General features: G+C 44.2%; 1 protein-coding gene across 1 annotated transcript in view; it reads right to left on the bottom strand.

The window, feature by feature from the left end:
- Syx16 (syntaxin 16) overlaps nucleotides 1–25,785 on the bottom strand; it is a 41,905-nt gene that overhangs the window by 11,691 nt on the left and 4,429 nt on the right. Inside the window, exons 5-8 of the mRNA XM_050194918.3 lie at nucleotides 22,591–22,697; nucleotides 15,205–15,370; nucleotides 9,059–9,153; nucleotides 6,451–6,597 (exon numbers count right to left, since the gene is read on the bottom strand). Coding sequence (XP_050050875.1) covers nucleotides 6,451–6,597; nucleotides 9,059–9,153; nucleotides 15,205–15,370; nucleotides 22,591–22,697 — 515 coding nt within the window. The remainder of the gene's footprint in view (nucleotides 1–6,450; nucleotides 6,598–9,058; nucleotides 9,154–15,204; nucleotides 15,371–22,590; nucleotides 22,698–25,785) is intronic.

Raw genomic sequence — 25,785 nt, 5'->3', positions numbered from 1 at the left:
GCGATGCAGGGCTCCTCTTATTGTACCCTGTGCACGTGCGCAGTATGCCGAATGGGCTCGACCCTATTATGTGCCTGCTATGTTTAATAACTTGCCTGCAGAAGTCCTTGCGCTACATTTACAAAAAGATTTGAGAGTTCGAACGTGACTTGCTTGTGTAATATCTTAAAATTATTTTTTACTCTAACAGTGTGCAGCGTACTGGAGTGAAACATTACAAAAAATATATCTAGTACAATGGCTAAACATGTACTTTTAATATGTTTATACACAAGACCATTTTTATTTTGTTCTTTTGTGTATGTTTTTTGTTTGTTTTCTATTATCACTTTTTTTTTTTTTCCGACTGACTGCTCTTGAATATTTTATTGTGAACTGTGTTGCCCGCCACTGCCAAACACTGTCCCTCAAGCCCTTCGTGGCTTTGGCAGGCACCCAAGAAGTGTATTTGTAAAATGACGAATAAAATTATTATTATTATTATTATTATTATTATTATTATTATATTGTTCTTTTATCAGAAGCTGTAGCTTCATGGCCATCATGACCACAAAATCCCTCTACAGTTTGGTACCCTTGTCTACACACCATGCCAGGAACAGCCAATAAAAATTTTTTTTTATTCCACCCAGAGAGCTTGGGGTACACCAAAAAGCGCAATCTGAAGTCCATAGCACATTATTACACGGTATATACAGTGCTAGAGCAGCCAAAAGGCTTTTTGTATCGGACATTTTGGCTTTTCTAAGGCATTTTGGATAAGCAAATCATACGAAATAATATAATGTAAGCTCTGCTACTCTTGAATCATTTTCCAAATCTATTGAGCTATGAAGACATAAATATAGTACAATGTTTAATGAAATCCACGATGTGGTAAGATGCTTACAAGATAGCAGCAATGGTGAAATGACAAATTACGTACAAAAGGTGAAACCTCATCTTATATGCAATGTTAGTACTATATAGTTTCACGTCTCTTGTAGAATCTCTAGGCTCGCAGGTGCTTCTGAGAACCTCTCCTGCACCTCCTGCAACAGTGTCTCATCCTTCTGGATGTCGGAGAAACATTTTGCCTTCATTCCTTTTGAAATTGGGAGTTTTGCATTTTGTTTGCAGATTTGATTTCATCCTGGAGATTCTCTTCATTTGCCTTTTTTTCATTTTTTTTTTTCAGATACATATTGGAACCAGTCTAGTTTTGTTCAAGTTTAGTGCTTACTACTTATTTCTCTGCTGCTAGTCGCTGCTGTTAATGCTTGCAGGCAACCATTACTCTGCTGAGCAGTTATTGACTTAGTGGAATCGCCACACTTATGAGACCGTAGGACCGGAGACAATGCAGCTCACTTTGTTTGTTCTTGTGACTTAGCCTGTAGAGGCAGACTCATAAAAGGTAACACTGACATGCCACTCCCACATAGGCTACAAATCAGGAGAAGTACAAGTTCTGGTTTCGTCGTCCAAATCATTGCCATCAAACCTCCAGCAGGAGCCTTTGAAACAGACATGGAGCAATTATTGCCAAAATTAGGTTTTTGTAGCAGTATGTAGCAAGATTTGGCCTATGTGGTAGTTAGGAGCAAATATAGCAGCAGTTCCACTACTGCATAAAGCATACCATGTGTCCCAGCTAGCATTAGCCAAGCTGTTGAGAGAAAATGAAATAAGACATGGTGCAAGATACAATTATAAAACCTACAGTGTTTATTTGTCACAGGTCTGGTGATGGATTACCATCGGTCTTATGATCATAACTTGCATTGTGTTTTTTTCTTCATACTTTCTTTATTTTAACAACTTGGCTAAGGTCAGCTGAGACGCCCTGTATACAGTAAACACCTGCTAACTTGAAGGTGTAATTACCGGTAACAACTTCAAGATAAGCAGAGTTTTGAGATAAGCGAAATCACGAAAATAGAAGCCCACCAGCCGTCTATAGACCACATGGAGCTTTTCTGAAATGCCGCCACTCATATTCTCAAACACTTTCGCATGCATGGGTCCTTTACACATTGGCGTCTACGAGCAGCGGCGTTACTCGCACTGTGCCAAGACAGTGTGCTTGGAACAGAGTCAAGACAATTGATCCTAATGCAGTGTTTGAAACCTGGTCATTCGAGTGTAAACGATTCTAGACACTCAGAAAGCTGACACTGCTACTTTTTGCACAGTAATGAATTCCGGACAATTTCACTTCAAAAACAAAAGCTGAACTGCAGAAGAATGCAACTGTCACACTTTTAGCAGAATGCGATGATTAACGTGGCATTTATGCTTTACCATCGAGCAAGCATGAGGTGAGCACAATCTTGCCGAAAGGCTGTGGGCTTATGCGAATGCTGGCTTCTTCTGGGTGCAGCACATGGGCTGATCGTTCCTGCTCAAAAGTGTCAATTATCTTGCCTAAGGTCGTGATTAATACGCTGTGACCACATTGACGGGTCACTGACAGTGTCTTAAAAGAGGAAAAAATAAAAAATAAAAAAGAAAAAATCAGCCTGACTCCCAGCTCACTGCTGCTTCGTGAGGCACAACAAGGTGCCAGTGAGACCCTGAGCAAGTGTGTGCAAGTGGTGATAGACAGAGAGAAGGGGGAATGATAAGTGGGGAGCACAGCCCAGTGCAGCGTCTGGCTTGGCTAGTGAGCTGCTGTTGTGTGAAAAGAGAGTACAAGCAATGCTGCCAACGCTGCCCGTTGCCCTTTTTCCCTGGCATTTTTGAAGTCAAGATTTTGAGATATTCGGAGTCCGGTGCAATAACTTTTTGAGATAAGCGGTGAAAAACACATGGTTTAACACTGCAGCCAGAAGAAAATTTTTGGCTTAACCAATATTTTAAAACATCAGAGTTAGAGTTAATGAAGGTTTACTTATATTCCAATTACAGTGTTAAGTTTATTGCTATGATGTGATGACACAGTTCATTTCATCAGCAGTGCCATGTATATATACAGAGAGCAGGGACGCTCTGAAGCAATTCGTGGGCACCCTCAGGGTTGAAACAAAAGTTGGGGACGAAGATCTGGGGCAGCAGGCTCCATAGGGACCATAATTTGCTAGTGCAGATGGACTGAGCACTGGGAAATGCAGGCGACGTTGCTAATAAGGCCACGGTCATGCTGGTGAACGAAAATGAGGCAAGTGACCATTCCGTCCCGGCTGTCCCAATCCTACCTGTGCCGAATGACCCAGACCTGGCCGAACAGGTCAGCATGGCCAAACAGAAGAGGAGGAGTTCCCTAGCAGCGCAAACTTTGTCAAATGACCACCTACTACCACCAAACCCACAGTGCCCAAGTGCTAGTTTATAGGTGCACACTGGCGTTATAGTTATAGTTATATATATATAGTTATAGGTGCACACTGACAGGGGATGTGCTTGCCACGTGGCATCTTTACAAGAATGGCCCGCACCATAACACCTTGGGCAGCGAGAAAATGGATAACTCCAGCATGAAAATCAACAAAGCCGAGGACTCACTGGATTATGATGCTGCTGCGCCTCCACAACACCGGTAACCTGCTTAACGTGCCATACAGGTGTTCGACTGACAACAAAACACATGTTCTGGGAGAGCCCCAACTACAAAGACGTCCGGCAGCAATACCTCAAACCGCACATTAGGACTTTTAAACATTGGACAATACCCAACAGTGACGGTTCAGCCCACGCAACGGTGCAGTACCTCTGGGACTTTACATGCGAGGCTGGGATTTACTAATTTGTGATCTCTTCCTTTCCCTTCTATTAAACCCACTCCCCTATGTAGGTCTTTGAGCCAGTTCTTATCCATGTAAAGATTTATCAATCGATCACTCTCCCAGCTATGCAAAGTTTACACCACATCTGCATTGTTCACTTTGATTTCACTGCTATATGCATAAAAATGCTAAAGGATGCTCAATCTATTTAATAAATTTTCTAGGATAATACACTCAAACAACTGCAAGTCTTACAGATTAATTTTGCCGCAACTCTTACGTGTCGATGACAAAGACAATGATGGGAGCTTTAGTAGGCTTCCCGTGCATCGGCCTAGCGGAGATTATATGACGAAGAAGTTATCTGTAGGCTCAACTACTAAGACAAGCTGTGTTTGTTATACGTGTCCTCGTCCCTTATCTTCGTTGCACCATGACCCTTGTGGAGGTGCGGGGTATGACAACCTGATTCTCCGGACCCCTCCTGGGAGCCGTTCATCCAGCCTGGACACTCTGTCGCCCACTGCAACGCCTGTGCATCGTTTCAGTCGTTGGTTGCAAGGCCTTGCTCAAGAGCTCACCCCCCTGCAGAAACCTTTGTCCAGACGCTACCCATCACCGCCCATGGCCTACGCCAGCCCGCCACAGGATCCCGAAAGTGTCGATTTGTCCAGCCCACCACAGGTAACCCTTTTTCAACCACAGGTTCCGAATCGCTTTCACGGTGGCGCCTTTGAAGACGCCGAAGACTGGCTTGACCAATTTGAGCGTGTTGCCAAGATCAATGAGTGGAGTTCTAAACAAAAGCTCACCAACGGCTATTTTGCTCTTAGCGATAGCGCTCGTATGTGGTATGTGTGGGGATCGAGGTGCCTTCCCGCGCCTCGTCCCCCAGCTCACGCGTTGTGCTCAGCTCGATCTCCGGGAACCGCCGCCCTAACGGCAATATGGCAGACGCGCCTAGCGTGCCAGAGCTAATTTCCTGCGCAAACCGTGCTTCTCTCTCACCTGCTTGAACCACCGTGCGAGCAAGTGTCACCGGGACGCGCCCTGATTGGCCTCCCGAGTGGCAGCCCCCGGGCACCCTCTCCACCCGAGCTCCCTTCCGCTGAGCGCTTCATCGCTGCAGCAGATGCTCACCGGCCCGCAACGAGTTCGCTACATGGGATCTTTGCTCCCGTAACTCCCCATTCACTCGCTTGGTGGACCGCTTACCAGTTAGCCCTAGCATAGCGGGCACGCGTACTCAATCGGTCTTGCGGTGAGCCTTTACCCATAAGCGCCGTGACTGTCGCACTGTGCTGTATCTTGGGTGAATAAACCCGCGTTTGTTAGCGATCTGATTCTGTAGCCTTCTCTGCGCCGTGTCAGAGAGTCGACGAACCCTACCGTAGGGCCTTTGTGGGTTGCAGAGTGGAGGAGCGCCGTGCCCTTTCCTGACCGTCGCTCGTAGAGTGAGCCTTGTGCAAACCCATCTCCACATATGAAAACCGAGAAGGCATTCTATCAACCTGGAGTAACTTCTGCCAGCAGCTCCTTGACACCTTGGTGACTGTCGACCGATGGGACCATGCCCAGCAGCTAATTAAGTTACGGGTTTAGAAACCCAATGAAACCATCACAATGTTCGTCGAGGTCATGGCCCATCTGTGTTGTAGAGCCGACCCAAACATGACCGATAAGAAGTTAAGCTACCTCATGTGTGGTGTGAAGGAGCAGTTGTTCGCTGGACTGGTGTGCAATCCACCAAGTACCAGGCTGATTTTATCAAGGAAGCTACTGCTATTGAGTGAGCACTTCATCAATGATGTAGACAGTATGATCGCTTGTCCAGCAGCAATGAGGTCAATGCCGCCGCCATAACTGTTGACACTCGGGGCTCTCTGCGCGATCTGATTAGGGAGATTGTTCGCGAAGAAATTCAAAAGTTAGAGACTCCGCCAGTGGAACCGCCAGTGGCGTCTGTCGTTGAAGTCATACATGACGAAATCAGGCAAGCGTTTTCATCTCCAAGTCTTAGTCCTGAGCCACATTCCATGAACTACACTGCTGTGGTCCGACGTTCACCACCTGTTATGTCGATACCGCCGTACTGCCAGCCATCGACTGCTGCATCTTGGTCATCCCAGGAAGAGCCTCTGAAACGTCCGGAGTTTCAGAAAACGGACGTATGGCGGACTGCAGGACAGGCACCCACTCTGTATCAACTGCGGTGGTGTCGGCCACATTTCCCGCCATTACTGGCATCATGACGTACCATTTTGCCCTCTGTGCCCATGAAATGCCTGACAGTGTAAAATTAGAAGAAGCTGATGGGTGAGAGATTTATAAGGTGTAAACAACTTTATCGGTTTAAAAAGAAAGAACAAAATGTAAGAATTTATGGCCCTTCAAATTCTGGTGGTGTGTGATACTCTGTAGATCTAAGGTGCATAAAAAAATCAGTTACATAATTTTTCAGCAACACATACTTCTCCATACTGAGCAGTAAGTGTAACTTTAATAATTCTGGGACTACCTTTGGAAAGGTTTGTTACCTTGGGGAAAAGTAACCGATAGAGCGCAGCACTCAAATATCTTACATTTCAGCAAATCTAGTGCTGGAAGAGCTTGTTAGCGTTTATGTAACATTTCCGTAAAAAGAGGAAAAAGAGCTAGGAAATTAACACTAACCAGAGGTTTTACACAAAAGACCAAATATTATTCAGTCCATAAATATCTTGGATCAATGAAAATACAGACACACCTGCTCAGCCACCATGTTGGCAATGTCTTTGAATATGGTGTTCAGTTCTGTGATGGACCGCAAGATGTTGTTGATCTCTCGCTCTCGCATATGCACCATTTCTGTGTTGTCTTCCAGGAAAAGTTGGTCTTCCATCTGGAGCTGATGCTGCAGTGTGAAAAAAAGAGAAAGAAAAAAAAAAAAAAAGAAAGAAGATGCTGCAGCAGTTGAACATGTTAATTTACAAACTCGCTGCATGTCTCTGGATCTACTTCACTTTTTTTATAAATTTTCAGCAGCTGCATGCCAAACTTTTGTCGATCTCACCCATCAGCTAAAATTTTATTTCTTTCAGGGGTACTACTAACACTAAGAAAAATGAGACGTTGTTCTGAGCTTTAATGGAGACTTTTTTTTTTTGCCAGGACTTATAAGACATCAACTGACAAACTGTCCCAATGAAAAATGCTACCAGTCACTGCAGCGCTCATCAGCTGGAGTATTAGTGTGATACAGCAGTTGTTCCTTATGCTTAGCCTTGAGGAACATACTTATGGTTTACAATTCAAAGCAGAGAAACCTGCATGGGTTTCCTTTACAGCTTCGTGCTACAGTTGGGAAGATGACACTCTTTCATGAACCTTCCTCCACCTTGTGGGCTTTCACCGAATTGATTTGCCATAGTTGGACGGATTCGTCTTGATCTTACAAAGCCACACACAAGCTATGAAAGATATGACACTCTTTCATGAACCTTCCTCCACCTTGTGGGCTTTTACCGAATTGATTTGCCATAGTTGGACGGATTCGTCTTGATCTTACAAAGCCACACACAAGCTATGAAAGATGCTGCAGCAGAGAATTCCAGATTGATATTGAGTGTCTGGCGATAGAGTGCACAGAAATTCCAGCAGAGAGGCATTTTTGCATATTTCCATGATTGAAATGCAGCTGCTGTGGCCATATTGTACTTATGACATCACGCTCAACAGCAATGTGTCATAACCACCAAACCACCATGGCAGGTTAATATAAAAACAGTACCTTCTACATTGAGATTATTGCAGTTTCCACACTTAGCTCATGGAAAGTGATGCAATTTTCACCAGGAAGACTGGATCCTGCTCCATACACACAGGCACACGATTCATCCCCGATTACAAGTTACATAAGATAACCCTAGGCCCCCCTCAAGTCCTCTGCAACAGCAGCATACTATTCCTGATGCCAGCTTCTTCCGGTGGATGCAAAACTTACTTTACCCTTACATTTTATGCAACGATTCATGTAAAAAAAAAATGCCATCAACCACAAAGTTTGAAGTCTGACTAAAACTTGTAGATTATACAAATTTTTGATGTTGAGCACGTGAGAGGCCCGCACTAAACTAATGCTCATTCTTTAAAGGATTCCAAATAACTCCTGAAGCCTCATAACAGAACTCAATTTAATCCATACCCAATAGATTGTCTCCAAAAAGCCTCATGAAGTGTTATAATAGTTTCCAACGATGAATGCCGAGTTTTAAATTAATACATGAAACAAATTCATTGATCACTGCACATGTGGTAAAAGTCAAGCTCACTTGTGGTACTGCACTGCCAAATGAGCAACCAACCATGCATAAGTTGTAAAGTTTCTCTACCATGCGCAAAGACGCATCAAGGTTGCGATACTAGTGGTGAGTGAGGCATTTAACTCTTTTTGTACCGCGTCCATTGTGCATGGTTAGCCCGCTAATTAGGGTTTGAAATGCCGCTTTTGAGACCTGCCGCGCCACTCACAGACACACTGCGCTATCGGATGCAAAGGAGAACTATACTTTTGTTTTCTAAGCAGCTAAATTTTTTCCCAAGAGACAGTGCTTTTTTAACACACTCCGAAGTTTTGCGATCGTCAAAGTAGGAAGCAAAAATGGCTACCTCCGGGAGCGGCATGTGCACTTCGAAAGATCGCAGATCTCATGATACCGCTGCGTCTGCGGCTCAATTTATCCGTGGATTGAGCAGCAGCTCGTCCAAGGATGCTGTCTTTTTGTCGGACTTAGATGCTGAGAGTGACGACGATGCAAACCAGCCCGGAAGATTGGCTGCCACAGCCTGGCATGCGCAATTGTAGTGCTTGCAGTTAAATTTTTGTAGTGAAACACCTGTTCAATGAAAAAGTGTTTTTTTTTTGGAGATAGTGCCTATAGACGGCAATAGATTTTGTATATCCCATCATTTTCTTTTTACATATTTTTCTTAGTAGATACACGCGTGTCTCTAGAAACATTGTTCAATCTTATCTCACAATCCTGATTCAGGCAATTGACATCTTTTTTATTAGATATATATCGTTAATAAAGCTTTTATGGGTGAAAAGTGCACTCACTCTGCTTTTTGTTTATGTATTACATAAAATATTCAGTGCAGTAGTTCCTTCAGAAAAAAAAGATCTGGCATAACCTATAAAAAACACCTATTTCCCCCATGGTAGGGAAAGAGCTAAACTAGCTGAACACATGCCTTGAAAATTTTAAGTGCTAAGAGATGTGTCATGATATTCCAACCCAGCAGCACAGGCACATCCAGTATTTGTAATAAGTCCAACTGCACAGCTGCAAGCTGCACATACAACATGTACATACATCTCCTCCAAATCTTTCTGGAGAAAGCTGTGTCTCTTCCATATAAAATGGGACATCGAAAAATTTGTTCGAGTGCTCCTCTCTTGATTGAAGCCCTGTAGAAGAGAGATAAAAAGCAAATCAAAATTAGAATTACTGGAAATTACAACGCTGCTACTCTGAGCATTTTCTTAAAAAAAAAAAATGAAGTGCAGAATTTTTTTTTTTTCTCTTAAACGTTGCCGCAGAGAGTGCTTTCAACATGACTCAGGTAGCACCATCAAGGTTGAATAAAATTTGATGCAAGGTGTTGTTGCTGTACTGCATTCCAGACTACTGTACTATGCAAAACGCCATCATCCTTGTTGCAAAATGTAAGATATTATGGACAAATGAAATGTGAAAGTGCAAATTTAAAATTAAACACAAAAAATGGAAGCATCTCATCGATGAATATTATTACGGATGCAATTAATTTTCCTCCACAAAGAATAGTGCATTGCATGTTGAAGTTGTAATGAAAACACTAGCATACTCCCTACCAAAACCTGACTTCGCTGTTCTGAATTGAAGGTTTGTTTTCTTTTTGGCTAACAAGATTGTCAACAAACATTGTGACCTCTTTTATTTTTTTATTATCTTGTGCGGAAGGGTGTCGCAGTTCTGGGAGCAGGTCCTGGACCTGCGAATGATTCAAGGCTAAACTGGCCTCCAAAAAACACGCAATTTTCTTTTTTTTAGGGGTGTGCAAATATCAAAACTTTCAAATATGGTTAATTAAGCTTTTAATATTGAATCGAATATAAAATAATGATATGCACTGCATTTATTAGCAAGTTGGGTTAATTTGATATGATATATTAGAACATTGCAATTACTTGGAAAATTGAGTAATTCCCACTAGCTGTCCTCGCCAACCTGCGCCTTATTGTACCGCATCAAATGCCCGTAAACTCGTAGGCATTTGACTCTGTGCCAGTCGTCACTCATCACACTTGCTGTTAAGCAATAAGCTCAATACTGGGGGTGGCGCTAAAAAGAAAAAAGAACGTGCACCCTCGCTTTCCACATACCCGTGCCCTTTGCTACTGAGAGGCTGGCTTTCATGCACAGTTTAAATGTTTAATGGCAAAGTGTGCTTTACAGGTGAAATTTCGCCAGCAGCCCAAAATTATCAGAAAATTCAGCACAATATCACCCCGGTATTTTTAGATTACATAGAAACAAATGCTAAGAACTGTGTTTACACCCGCACAGACAGCAATATATTCGATTCGATTTGAATATTTTATCTAACCAAATATTCAAACACTCGAGATCTATTTTTTGAATTGAATATGAAAAAATATATTTTTCTTATTTTTCTCTTTTGTCCTCCTTTTTTTTTTATTGCGGGCGTGCGTTTCACAGACCCCCAAAATTTGCTTCACAGAACCCCAGGGTCTACGGACCCACATTTGAGAACCACTGGTCTACACCGTATTTACTTGCATAATGAACACACTAGCGCAATAAACGCACCTCCCTCTTTCCCAATTAAAGAGTGTGTTTTTGCTTTTCCTCACATAATCATCGCACCATGAACTTGCTGCCATGAAGCCGGAGGCATACGGCATGATTTGGTGTCTGATGCATTTTGCTGTGCCGTAGCACCGGATTGGATGCCCAGTGCATGACAAAAGCAGATGACATGGTACGATTCAGCGTCCTATATGGCGCCGGATGTGCAAGAACGGCAGGTGCATCTTAGGCATTTCTTCGTGCAGGGATGGTCAATTATTTTTTTATTCCATTAATGATTAGGCATTCATCACTCTAGCCTTTAATTGATTATTTGCTTTCGGTACAGGGTATTTCATCGATTAATTGATTGATCAAAATTTTTGCCAGGCACTCTTAAAAAGGTTGAAACACAGTTATCTACTTTTGTAGGACCGTATCTTAATGTTTGAGAGGTGGACCCAAGTGTGAAACACAAGGATGTAAGTGGTTCATAAAGTATAATCTTTAACTTGTTAAAAACTAAATATGTTTGGGGACTGTTGCTTTTGAAAAGATAAACAGTGTAGAATTAAATAAGAGACATGGCACTAGTGAATCCCTGTATAGTACAGTTAAATAAGAAATAATAAAAATGTCAAAAGTGAAAGATGAAGTCTAACTGAAATATGGAAGAAATTGCAATATGCACAAGGTAAAAGAAAATTACTTATCTAGGATTTTTAAACCACATACTCTTTTCTGCTGAGTGGAGGAATGTCAATTGGCTGGGATGTTTGGGGGAAACGACACCTTATATGAATGGCCACACAATCAGCATGCAAGAATATATGCTGGGAAGCTATAGATTTGCTGGAATCGACATGAACTCCATCACTATGTCAAACACATGCGCTAAACCGGCACGCATGCTGTGAAACGTTTTTTAGTGGACTGGGAGTGGCATGAAGATCGACTGGGTAGCTGTAGTATGCCTTTGATTGGGAGGGCATTTAAAACTTTCGGCTTCGGGTGGCATGGGGGAAGAGAGGGGAAGCGCTCAGCTGGGCATCACTCAGAAAAACAAAAACAGTCGACAGTCACTCTGCCACAGCCGCACAGTCATTGCTCATGCTCCGCCATACCAGTATGATTTCAAATTTCTGTGCCACTCCTGCCAAACTCTCGAAAACAATTCATCGAACAGGTCTAATCAATTAAGCTGATTAAATGAAAGGTGGACCTCAATGAATAATAATAGTTTTGCGGCATACATTTAAGCAATTAATTCATTAATCATTCATCGATACTACCAACTCTATTGTCATGTCGTAGCGCCAGATCAGATGCCTGGCATGTGATCGTGGTTGTAATTGTAATCCGGCCCCGCAACATGCCTCAGATCCGGCTGCTGTTCCGGCACATAGGACGCCAAATAATACCATGTGTCTCCTACATTTTGGAGATGGTCTTCGAAAAAAAGAAAAGAAAAAAAAAAAAAACCATCAGAATTTTAACTTTCATAATGAACGCACCCCCGAAGTTTGCAAAAATATTTTGGGAGAAAAAGTGGGTTTATTATGCAAGTAAATATGTATTTGTAACTAAGTGGGTGATTACAACAGACAGTTAAGTGGTGTGATGCAAATTGGGAAATTTGTTGGCATAAGATGGAGTAAGCTGGGAGAAGCCTTCATCCTGGCAATGGACATGAAGTAGCGCAATGATGATGATGATGGTTTCCAGTTTGTTCTTACAGTACACCTCCACCACGAAGCAAGAAACACTTAGGAGTGGAAACTCCGCTGTTAGCGGTGACCAGAAAAGGTCACAAGCCCGCAGAGCCACTATCATGCTGGCGGTACCTGGCGGCAGAGAAAGAAATTACAGCCGCTTTGGTCGCCAAGGCAACCGGTCGTGCGTATTGCTTGCGTTCGGCCCCTGCGTGCCTGGCACAAGTTCTACTGAGGGTAGGGCAGTCACGCGCGCCTCTTCAGCGCTGGCAGCCTGGACAGCGATCAGTGCTACGCCTCAACCATTTGAGCACAGTAAAAAATAAAACGCAGTCTTTTCGCTGACCGCTATGATTAGGTAACCTGTAGCTTGCGGTTGTACGCGGCCCTGTTGTTTCACCCACGCGATGACTTTGACTGGATGGCTGTAAGCGCTGCCGGCATTCGTCGAAGACAAACATGCCTTCAATTTCTTTGAGCATATTACCAGGCTGATTTTCGTCAAGCTCATGGGCCTCACACACTGTGTGAACATCGCTGACGTTCACCGCCGTTGATGTTCCTGGCTTGTCGTATACGTTCATTCTTGATCTTTTAACGGTAGCATGACTGATATTTCATGATTCTTCCCGGTGAGTCCGCTTCTTTTTCGGGGATGTCAAAGATGCTGGAGATGGAAGAAAGATGCAAGGAACAGCCTCTGGACGCAGTCCAGGTTTTTTTTCGGGTGGTTCAGGATTGCCTCGCCTCTAAACTCGCCGTAGTATTTATCCCGTCTCATCATGTTGCTCGTGAAGTGCTTCTCACAGACGTAATCTCTCCATGTGAGCTGGCGGCCGTCCCCAGGAATCGCCGCAGCCCTTGGTTGCAGAATTTCAAGGTCATTCGGAACTTTGATTATGCTCACCTTTTCCCTCCAAGAGTTGTACTCGGTTTTGCAGTTTTCAACAAAACACTTGCGTCCCATCTTACGCTAGCAAATTCTGAAGAAGGGCATTCACGCGTAGCAGTGCTGTTAGTATTACGGTCCTCTAACAGACACCTACAAGAACTGTTGGTGTCTGTTACTTGTAAGGGCGTACAAAGACAATGTTACAGCGTGCCCGCTGAAGCGAACATCCGTGTCGTCTGCTTGTCGTCTGGTTTGAGCACAAGACGCGGGTGCCGCCGAAGAGAGCGCGCCTGAGCTGTCCGCCCGGGCGTCTGTTTCTTTTTTTCCCGCTACGGCTTGTATGACACATGGCGCCACCACTGCATGCGTCCCCGTCGGCGTATGCTATTTTTGTGACTTTATCTGGTCGCCCGCGCACGCCCGCGCTGACGGGAGTTTCAACTCCTACATATTCTTCCTCCGTGACCTCCACATATGCTTAGGTACAAGTCAGGAAGGTACCATTGCGCTTGGTCACTGAAAGTTCCACACACTGTTGCAATGGCCCTACGAAAAAAAAAAAAAAGAAACTCCCAGAAGGTTCCATCCCATTTTAACTAATGAGTCTCTAAACAAGCCTGAAAAGATGTCATCAGCTGTCGTTTGTGACTTCTACAGTTTTTTATAAAGCAACTCTTGACATAAGAACACATTCACAAAGTCAATTCAGCAACTCATGATGATTATGAACAAACACCAGGGTACTTGCCTGAATTTACTTATTACCCAGGAAAAACCTAACGGCTGCCATGTTCTTAGGACTAATTTCAGACATATGCTAAGTGTTTTATACAGACAACTTGGCATCAATAAAGTTACTGTGACAACTCACAGGTCCAGAAAGCTCCAAAATTTAAAATATTGCAGCACAACCCATCTCATGATGACTGTCGACAGCAGTGCATTAGCATTGCATCAATATTGCAACACAACGTAATGCCACTGTTGAAACGAGTTATGTATGAGGTGCGTACTGCAGTGAGACTCCTTTTTCATGCGTCCCTAAGAACACTTAGCACAACCTAGTGCCGCCACCGTGAAGCTTGCGCATGGCCTCTGAAATGCATGGCCCACTGGTGCCTGCGAACACTGAGAAATTAGTCATGCGTCAACTAGGCTCCTCTCTCGTATTTCTTTTTGGACGTGCTGCAGCATCTAGTGGCACTGACGATAAGTCTATGCGTGACCTCTGAGATGAGAAGTGTGGCACGCCGATGCCTGTGAACGTGGAGAATTGTTCTCTCGCTGGCCACACATTCAGTGGCACATATTCCGTGATGCAAGTTGGCGAGAGATTCGTTGAAGAACAGCACATACACAGCGAGTTCATGGCGCTGGTCACTAAAGCATTGGTGTGAAAGGCATTAATTAAAAAGCGGCACATACCCAGTACAGTTGTGGCACAGCCTGCTAATGCATTGGGTTGCTGTCCTTGAGAAACCCTTGTGAGGTTAGTTTGATTCTGCTCAACATCGAAGAAATTTAAGGGATATTTTTCGTCATTGTAGAGTAACATATTTCCAGTGGCACATACCTAGGCACCCAAATTGGCAAGTCAAAGACATTCATTGAAGAGCGGCACACACCTAATACCCAGTGACCCAAGTTGGCAATACGAGATTCATTGGAGAACAGCACAGACTGAGTGGCACATACCCAGTGCTCCAAGTCAGCGTCAAAGGATTTCTTTGAACAGCAGTACCTACCCAGTCCCACATTTACAGCGATTCATGCCGGCGTGAAAGAGGTTCGTAGAAGAGCGGCACGTATGTACACATTACCACATACTCATTGACCCAAGTTGGTCCGATGGTCGTTTTCGAACCCTGTTACCTCAGCACAGCAGCTTGATGGGTTACTCATTCGACCACAAACTACTAAGTGACCCAGGTAGGTGGAAAAGCGGTTAGATACAAACATAGATACAAACAGGTAGATAGATACAAAGCATTCTTAGGGTACTGCACACTTTCCGGGGGCTAACACATGAAAAACAGTACATTGAGAAAGGGCGTAAGACTCACTCTTGCAGTATGTTGTCTGAGAAGAACGGAAGCTAGTGCTGAGTGACTGGAGCGAACCAGCCACAGAGCGCACCACATTCTGTGCCAAGTGAGCCTCCTTGGAATTGGAGCCATACCGGACTCCTTGCTGGATCACAGAGAGCAGTTGCTGGCAATGACTGAAAAGCTGTGAAAGGAGTGTACAAGTGCTGTAGATGTGCAGAATAACCACCACACCAGAAAGAAAGCAAGTTAGTCATCTGCATATTCATCAGCAAGACTTCCTTTTATCGAAAGCAGGTACCTAATATAAGCAACTCCCTCTCTCGACAGCACATATGTTTTACCCCTAAAGGCGTACAACACAAAAGGCTTGTCCCATCTTTCTTTTAGTGGACATCTGTTGATCCACTGACTGTGGTATAAAGCTTGAACTCCTCCAGAGTACGACAAATATTTTAATATTTGTTGTAATTTAAGTAGCCTGTCATAGCCTTCTTGATCACCATGTGTTTTCGGACAGCTTCTCCAAAGGCTCTTTGTGTGATGAGAAAAAAAAATTCAGAGTGCATGTTGACTGATGCCCTCTGTGCGACTTCTGTAGTTTTCCACTTTCGGAACAAAGGCCATCTCAACGAAGTGCAACATTGTGTCTTCGTGGCTCCAACTGTTCTCACTGTGGCAGATGTCCTATTCAGCCAGAAATTTCTAATTGGGCATCTCACTTGCCTGTTTTCCCTTCATAAATTACTTGATAAGGCAGGAGATCTCAAGAGAGCATTTTAGTCAACAAAATGGCGACTTCTCCTTGGTCACGTAATACCCCAACCCAAAACTATTTGCACCTTGATTATCCTTAGCAAGTGGCCTTTAGGAACAAGCTTGACGCCACTTTAGTCCCAGTTGAGCAGAAGTTCACCAAGAGTCTTGCACTCAGCTATATTCTCATTGAGTTATTCCAGAAAGTTATTCTTGGCAGCTTCAAAGAGTTCTGCGATGCCCTGACAGTCTTCATGGTTTTGTGCTTCACGAAATATTTCCCACAAAGCAACACAGTACCCAAGGTTTCCCTACTACAAGAGTCCTACAAAACTCTGGAAGAAGTAATGCCCTTAATGCTTGTTCTATGGCTAGGACTGCAGTGATGCAAATCTTCGAGTTGACAGTGCGATCTGCTTCTCTGAGTTCCAGTATGTACACTCAGACATATAATTCAAGTTGCCAAGCACTGACTTGACACTTCTGGTTCCTTCTAAAAGCTAATGGGCTCCTCGGAAGAGCAGGACTTGAAAGCCTGCAGGCAGGCAGATTTCATGATCTTGACAGTGCCTTCACTGGGTGATTTCTATCTACCATTACAAAATTTCCACTCAGCAGCAGAAGTCCCATTCTCGGCAGCATAACTTATTGTCATGCAGTGAATATCTGTGTCGTATACTGAAACGGCCCTTGTTTACGTTAATCTGAGTCGGTACCTATGATGGTGTCCATTATGCACTTATTTTCAACAGAAAACAAGACCTGTCAATCATGGTTTTACAGTTCTCGGGGTCAGGTAGTCCCAGAGCATAGTGAAACTTTTGTGCTCGTAGCCACTGGTTTAAAGTACCACAGTGTACGTATCCATTACTGGAACATCCATCAACATGCAAGCTGAAGAAAGGGTCTGCTAGGCTTGCAGAAGTTTGAACGGCATGGAGGGCTCTGGCTTGGTGCCATGTCAAGTCATATGGTGAAGAGACACCTTGATACCACTTGACCACTTGTTCTTAGCAAGTCAGGCATGCCCCCCCGCCTCCTCGATTTTTCCTTATAGGTATAGCCCAGAGGGACGGAGAGAGAACTAAGCTTCCAGGACTCGGAGATGACCAGAGGGGAAAGAAAAGGGGGGCAGGTGGAGGGTTGTTTAAAAGGTAGCGTGTATGTGTCAAAAATCTGTCTTGCCACCACTATGCCAAACAGTACCGACAGAACTACTGACCGAAAAAGTGCTTGGCATAGACGCCAGCATGTCCCACAATATTGATAGCACCTCCCAACTGCTGCTCAACTAGTATTAGATGCCATGTGTTGTTCTTACCGCATTATATCAGACTACAACAATGTTCTTGGACCCTAATGAGCAGACCTAAGCTTCCACGGAGAAATGGAAGTCGAGGGTACAGAAAGTCAGTTGTCTCAATAGAACAGATTAGACCACAATAGAACCCCCCAAAAAATGCAGTATCTCACGCACTGTTGGAGTTGGTCTAAGCAAAGCTGTGGTAAGCCAGCAAGATGAAATGGCGCATCTTGACAAGAAACGTGCAGCGCACTTCAGTGATGAACAGCTACTTGACGTTGGTATAAATATACATGCAATTGAGACCATATGCTCTTCTGACTATAAAAATAGGAGAAAGAGCCAAAAAAAGCTACTGCTTAACAAAGGCAGGGGAAGACGTGGACGGATGGCTCAGCTTTTACCAACGCGCAAGTTGGTTCAATGGCTGGAATGCCACCTCCCAGCTTAACAATGTTGCCTTCTTCCTCAAGGGAATTGCGCCTGTGTGGCTTGAAAACCACGAAGAAAACATGACGACGTGGGAAAAGTTCGTAGACAAAATCAGGAAGTGCTTTGGAGATCTGGCAGCTAAAAAGAAGCATGCAGAGCAAACCCTAATGCAGCGAGCTCAAGTTCCCGGCGAAACCTGCACGACGCACACGAGGAAGTGCTGTAGTTGTGCAAGACTCAGGACCCTCAGATGACAGAAGAGGACAAAGTTGGTCAACTTTTAAAAGGGATCACCGGGAACGTGTACCAGTTCCTCATCGGAAAAGGCAGTCTGGACTACGTAAGTGACGTCATTCGGCACTGCCGTACATTTGAAGCCTTGAAAGATCAGTGTATCACACTGAAGTTCGGCCGCCTGGCCAACGTAACTAACGTCGCCAGTGTTGATGTGCTTCCAGCTCCATCCGACCTTGCGTCAGTTATTCGGCAAGTGGTGCGTGAAGAGCTTGACCGACGTGAGACGGCTTCCCTCTCGACTCCGCGAACTCGAGAGCCCTTTTCTCACTGTGACTTCGGTGAGATGCCCATCACCGCCGCCTCCGTAGATGCCTACAACTTCACTCCTCATTCAAGAGTGCCAAACCTTATTATGAACGTGCATCCCAGTTATCAGTTCCATGACGGTTGCTCACCCAGACCACCTGCAGTTTCTGAAGAGTGGGACGGCCATGCCAGTTATCCTGCTACTGACAATTTCAGTGCGTCCCGTAAGCGCCCCATCCGCTTCCAATGCGGTATTCGTGGTCATGTCATGGACCAGTGGAGGCGAAGTCGCCAGTCATCATCAACTACATGCCCCTATGCCTCTGCCAGTCACCATGTGTCATAACAGGATTCGTGTTTTAGTGGACAATGTTGCTACGTTGGCCTTAGTGGACCCAGAAGCGAGCATCTCCATTATCAGCCTGGATTTCAAAACCCGAGTAGGCCGTAAAGTGATGTTTCGCTGGGAAACGCTAATGCCTTTCGTGCTGTGAGTGGAGAATTACTCCGACTTATGGGAGTGTGCACCACGAATGTTTATTTCTCCGATAACGTGTATCAAGCTGAATTTTCAGTGCTTGCTCAATCCACTCACAATGCAATTCTTGGCCTCGATTTCCTACAACAGTGCGGTGCCACTGTTGACTGTGGTACTGGTGAGCTTTCCTGTCTCCTCTTGCCGACCAACCTGCTACCTGTTCCAAGCACTTTTGCTGTCATTGAAGATGCTGTTTTACCGGCACATTCCTTATCCAGAGTTCGAGTTGCTGCTTGTCGTGTCAATGCCGATGCATTTGATGCTATTGTTGAGCCTTTGGCTTCAATGGTTGTGAAAAAAAGTGTGCTCATACCTTGATGCGTCCTCTCTGTGGCCTGCGGAACAACTACACTGTGGGTGTCAAATTTAGCCTCCCAGTCTGTTGTGCTACCCAGCGGTATGCGACTTGCCTCTTTTGAATGAATAAATGTTTGATGTTTAATGGCGCAAGGGCCAGGTACCTCTTTTGAAGTTGACACCAGCCTCAGCATAGGCGCTTTCACTGATGACACGGCACATGAACCCCAAGAGCATGGGGCTGGCCCCGGTGTCCCTCAAGACTTGTTGCCTTTTTTAAAAATGATCAATAAGTCACTGTCTTCAGAGAAGCGTCAAGCCCTGGTCAGCGTCCTTAGCAAGCATGCGTCATCATTTGATTTCGCACAGAATGCTAACAAAGTTCGCGCTCCAACTACACGGGCTCGCCACAGGATCGACACGGGGTCCGCGCATCCCATCAGGCCTTACCTCCCATCCCATCCCATCCCATCCCATCCCATCCTTACCTTCCATCCCATCAGCTTACCGCGTGTCCGCATCAGAGTGCAAGATCATCGCTCAGCAGGTCAACGACATGCTAGCCAAGGGCGTCATCCAAGATTCCTCTAGCCCTTGACTGCGCCGGTCATCCTCGTCAAAAAGAAAGATGGGTTCTAGAGGTTTTGTGTTGACTACTGTGTTTCAATTCTGTGACGAAAAAGGACGTGTATCCACTACCCCGGATCGATGAAGTTATCAACTGCCTTCATTCCGCATCCTACTTTTCATCTGTGGACCTCCGATCGAGCTACTGGCAGATAACTATGCATTCCGCTGACAAAGAAAAAACCGCTTTTGTGACCCCAGATGGCTTGTTCGAATTCAACGTCATGCCGTTTGGTTTGTGCAACGCGCTTGCAACATTTGAAAGGTTTATGGACATGGTACTGCGTGGCTTGAAATGGTAAGTTTGTTTGGTTGTTCTGACGTGCCTTGAACAAGCTGCCCTTACCCTCAACTCTAAGAAATGTTGAAATGTCACTTTGGCCAACGAGAGGCGCTAGTACTTGGAAATCTAGTGGACAAGCAGGGGGTGCGACCAGACCCACAAAAAGTCGCTGCAGTTAGCAGCTTTAAATAACTGCAGTCACAACGCGAGCTAAGGAGCTTCTTGCGTCTTTTCTCGTACTTTCGATGCTTTGTGCCCAACTTTGCTGATACTGCCTACCCTCTGACTTCATTGCTGCGCAAGAATAACCCTCTAACCTGGACAGCAGATTGCGATTCCTTGTTTCGTCAACTGAAGTTCCTGCTTTCTCCTGGACCCATACTTTGTCATTTTGACCCCTCTGCCACAACAGAATTGCACACCGACACGAGTGGAATCGGCCTTGGTGCCGTCCTCATCCAGCGTTTTGGTGATGCCGAGCATGCCATTGCCTATGCCAGCCGTTCGTTGAGCAAGGCCGAACAGAATCACACCGTCACTGAGAAAGAGTGTCTCGCTGTCATCTTTGCAGTCCAGAAGTACCACCCATATCTCTACAGGCGCCGCTTCACGATCGTTACTGATCACCATTCACTATGTTGGTTAATTGGTCTCCACGACCCGTCTGGCTGCCTTGCTCGATGGGCACTACATTTGCAGGAATTTGACTTTGCAGTCCGTTACAAGAGTGGCCAACATCATGCGGACGCCGACTGTCTTTCGAGGCTCCCTCTACCAACAAGTGCATGTGAGACCGACAATCTCGATGAGTTTCCGGCCGCCATCGACGACATTCCTTTTCCTGACCTGGCCACTTTCCAGGCATAGCAGTGTGATGACCGCAGCCTGAATGCCCTCTTCGCCTCAGCTGCTCAACCAACAGGTAAAAATGGCTTTGTCATCCAAGATGGCCTGCTCTCCAAGAAGAATTATGCGGCTGATGGTGCCTGCCTCCTCTTAGTGGTCCTTAAGAATTTGAGAACCCACGTGCCTCCGTGCTATGCACGACGAATCACCAGAACATGCTACTGCATTCAGGGCCGATTCTACTGGACTAGTATGCAATGGGATATAAAAAAGTATGTGGCCAGTTGTGACAAGTGCCAGCAATTCAAGCGCCCTAATACTGCTCCGGTTGGTCTCCTTCACCCTGATCCACCATCACCTCCTTTCGAAATTGTTGGATTGGGTCTTCTCGGCCCATTCCCGCGCTCAACAAACGACAACCGTTGGACTATAGTCTGTGTCAACCATCTGACGTGTTATGCTGAAACTGCAGTGATGCCAACGGCCATGGCTCTTGATGTTTCGCGCTTCCTCCTGTCCTCCGTTATACTGCGTCATAGACCTCCTCATGTTATTGTGAGCGATCGTGGTCGCCAGTTCGCGGCTGACGTAGTCGAAGAGCTGTTGCGTCTCTGTGCTTGCCAGTTTTTCCACGCGACCCGTATCACCAACAGACAAATGGTCTCATCGAGTGCACTAACAGAACTTTGACCAACATGCTTTTGATGTACGTCGATTCCAGGTGCAATAATTGGGATGACATCTTTCCTTTTATCACATATGCCTACAACACTGCAAAGCATGAAACTACCTGCTACAGTCCTTTCTATCTTCTTTATGTCAGACCACCCTGCAGCTTCCTTGACACCATCCTACCTTTTACTCCTCATGCAGACTCTTCTATTGCCCAGACTCTCTGCCACGCTAAGGAAGCACGCCTAGCTCAGCTCCGAACGCTGGCATCCCAGGACCACTCCAAGATCAGCTACGATTCAAGAGATAAGAATGCGCTGTACGACAAAGGGGACATAGTGTGGCTTTGGACACCACTTCGCAAGCGCGGCCTGTGCCAGAAGTTTCTGGCTCGTTACACCGGGCCTTTCATCGTCACCAATCGTCTAAGTGATGTGACCTATTCGATCTAATTTCTAATGGCTACCGGTCAAACAAGACGCAGCTTGTTCACGTCACCCGCCTGAAATGCTGTCATTCCCATGACTCTGAGTGGACGTAACAGTTACTCGCCCAGCGGGCTTTGTCTGTGAAGGGAGGAGTGTTACACTAAAGCTACAGCAAGGATAAAAGAAGAGGAGAACGAAGTGCGCTTGTTGAAAGGGTTGAACAAACGGTGCTCCACAGCATTCATGAATGCAGGGGGGTAACCGCTCGTCGAAAGATCTTTCCGGATTGTCCACATGTCGGAATTTAAGTCTTCATGTTTCGTGCAAATGCCTTTCCCTTACCCTTTCCAAGCTGGCAGTGCCCGTCTGAGGAAACGTGCTTTACTTGGCCGGTGTATTTCTTTCTTTGTCACTTTGATGGCTGCTCGTATAACTTATGCTCAAAGCGACTCATGTGCAGTGAAGCTGAACCTGTGCCGGTGGACTTTTGTAATGATGAGTGCAGCTTGTCCTCGGTAGGAGCAGTACAAATTAAATGACTAGCCTGGCTCATCCTCAGCAGGGAAAGGGTTAAGACAGACAAAAAAGATGAATATCTAATACAGTTCAATAACAAATTTTGTTAAAAGGAGTAATGCAAATCAGTGCTTAACTGTAACAAGTATTTTGAGTTTCAAACCTGCGTCAATTGGTGTGTTGTTTGCTCAATCTCGTCTTCTTCAAGTGAACTCTCATCAAATGTTGGTCGGTTGAGGTGGCGATCATGCAAGGCAGACAGCTCTTTCACTGCACATATTAAATAGGTTCCAAGAGTTTCATAATGAAGGCAAATCAAGCAGGTTAAAGCAACATATCAGCAAAGAAAAATATCACGTGACTACGCTCAATAACTGAAAATATCTTAAGACTAACATCGTGGAAGAAACACTTCCCTGTTACTAACTCTGTGACAGAAGGGACACAAAGAGAAAGCAGGAACAAACAAGCACTCCTTTGTTCCCTTTCTAGTTAGTAGCAATGAATTTGGACCAACTTACCTAACTGTCAATATTATTGGATGAAACAGTGTACAGTTTTAATAACGCTGAAACTGAATATCAGAAGCATAAACAATGACAGGTGGTATACAAAAAATCAAATCTCCCAGCAAATAGTAAAAGTGTAGCACTTTGCCTATCCTTTTTATGCTCCAATAGCGAAGACATCTAAGAGGCACTACAACATACATGCATAAATAAAGTCTCTTTATAATTATCAGCAGCCTTGACATATAAATCTCAATATTATTTTGAAGTAACTGAACTAGAGATATAAAAGTGTGTAGTAAAAAACGGAAGTTGACACACTGAAGATTACAAAGGCATCCCCAAAAAGGAGAGTAAGTTGCGAGAATAGAATACATATACAAGCAAAGTACTGCAGTCCGCTGATATCAGTATTTAAACTTGGAAGAAAAAGTAAAAAAAAAAGTGCTTTTCGGCACAGTAGTAGCACGAACAAAGCGGCATTTATACTGCATTCAAATGCATTTGGAATGATTATTATTTTCAGAAAGCCTAGCATCAGCCAGTCGTTTTAATGACTGAATCCTGCAAAGTCTGTGCAAAAACTTTCAAGCTGTGTGCAGCACTGGAGTCGCAAGTGATACACATACCGCAGCCTTGATGGAGCTGTCAGCGCCTCAGGGCTCTCTACAGGCTGGAGGTATCTCTCCTCACTCATTCCTCAGAGTATGAAGAGAATGCCTTAGGAGTGCTATAATAAGGCCTGATTACATCACTCATGCAATGTCTAGGAAAAGTTTGTGCAACAACTGGTGGATTCATGCTGTTGAAATGCAAAAGGAGCATATGGCTATGACCACAAATGCCATAACCAGTGAGCCACCATGGCAAGTCTCTATATACCTCTATATATTATGCTGCATATAAAAGGTAACTAAAATTAACTGTAAAAAACAAAATCCATGAGCTAATATAGTCTAGTAGTGATGCAAGTGGCGCTAAAGATAAGGACAAGACTGAGTGCACACAAAAAATTCTGTGTGTGCTGTGCCCCACTTTCTTTTTTAGATACTGTTCACAAGCACAAATACTCATACTAATTAAAAAAAGAAAATAAGACAAGAATTACATACTCCCAAAGACAGTATTCATTACCGACTATTGCAACCCCCTCACACTGCCGCCCTTAAAGAATATAGGTTCAAGTTCGATGCCACAGGCCTCTTTGCTTGTAAAGCTGCTACCAACAACATGCAAACTTTGTTTATGAAACTTGTAGACAAAGTTCCCATAAAGGCTACTTAACTTAAGACAGTTTTACAAGCAGCATAACTGATATCAGCTGCAAATCAGAGTACAATACATCAATGGCCATCACATAAATCCACAAAGGACCTAGGTTTTTTTCTTTACCCTCTTTTCTTTTACCATTCTCAGTATCCTACATCAAAAACATTTTAATTCTGGGGTTTTATGTGCCAAAAACATAATTTGATTATAAGGCAAGTCGTAGTAAAAGTCTCTGGATTAATTTTGACTACCAGGAGTTCTTTAATGTGCGCCCAATGCACGGTACACGGGTATTTTTGCATTTCACCAACATTGAAATGTGGCCACGGTGGCTAGGATTCGATCCTGCACCCTTGGGCTTAGTAGCACAACGCCATAGCTATTACGCCACCATGGCAGGTAGTATCCTACATCCATAAGGATATTATGTATACCATGAAGTTTGTGCAAAAAAAAAAAACATAACTTGAAATATAAAAAAATACTGATGCAGTACCTAATAAAGATACCAGCCTAGCCAAAAAGCAGCTTAGCACAGTGGCTAAAGCTTTTGTAGATAAGGAACTCCTAGAGTATCTATTTAAGCACAAAGTATCCAAACATGGCAACTTTGCATAACAGAATTTAATCTCTGCGACACTAACCATACAATAGTATTTTTAAAGCTATTGAAAACATAACCAGCCCGTTCATCAGCATGCATCGAGAGGTCAATTGCTATGCAAGTGTGAATGCCAACCTACACATATTACGGCATAAGGTAGACACCTCTTTCCAACAAAATAACCCTAATTCCTATAGTACTTGAGGCATAGACCAGTGCTAACTTTTTTCATGATGTGGTCTCACTGTCATGAAAGGTCAATTCTCAAATTTTTTTTACTATGTCAGGGAAGTAGCTGTGAATTTCTCTGCACCTTCTGTCACCTGTAAAATAGTTCAAATCACATAGTAACAGACATATAATTTTAAGTAAGGAAAAGAATGTGACATCGAAAATAAAATGAGATTAGGCAGCCCAAAGAACTACTTCTTGCGATGTTAGTGGTGACTTTAGAACAGGCATGCACTGGGAACAAGATCATTAAAGTTACATTTTGAGACATATTAAATTTTAAAATTTTTAAACATTCTTGCATTGCACAGTTCTTCTGGGTAAAAAGATAAGGCAAAAAAGATGTTCCTGCCTTCAAAGGATTGCAGAGTGTTGAACCGAAACTTTTTTCATTCCAGTTTTCATTTTGGTTCACTGAAAACAGTTCAGTTCTGGTTCAACCGGTTCAAATTCATCTGCATAACCAAAAAATAATTACAGGAAAGCAGCACAAACTTATTTGTGCAGGAACTTGATGCTGCTGTTTAAGCTACATTGAAAGATTACACCTGTTGTTTGTTCTTCAGGCAGCCTGTAGTTGCAAAAGACTTATGTAGACCCAACACCAATACTGGAATCTACATGAAACAAAGCTTTATTGAGAGAGAGAGAGAGAGAGAGAGAGAGAGAGAGAGAGAGAGAGAGAGAGAGAGAGAGAGAGCATATTGAGGAAAAGCAGAGAGTCATCTAGCTTGTTACTTTGCTC

This window comes from Dermacentor andersoni, chromosome 1 (genome assembly GCF_023375885.2).
Source record: "Dermacentor andersoni chromosome 1, qqDerAnde1_hic_scaffold, whole genome shotgun sequence".
Lineage (NCBI taxonomy): Eukaryota > Metazoa > Arthropoda > Arachnida > Ixodida > Ixodidae > Dermacentor > Dermacentor andersoni.
Note: the sequence above shows the minus strand (reverse complement) of the source record. Positions and strands in the feature narration are given on the sequence as shown.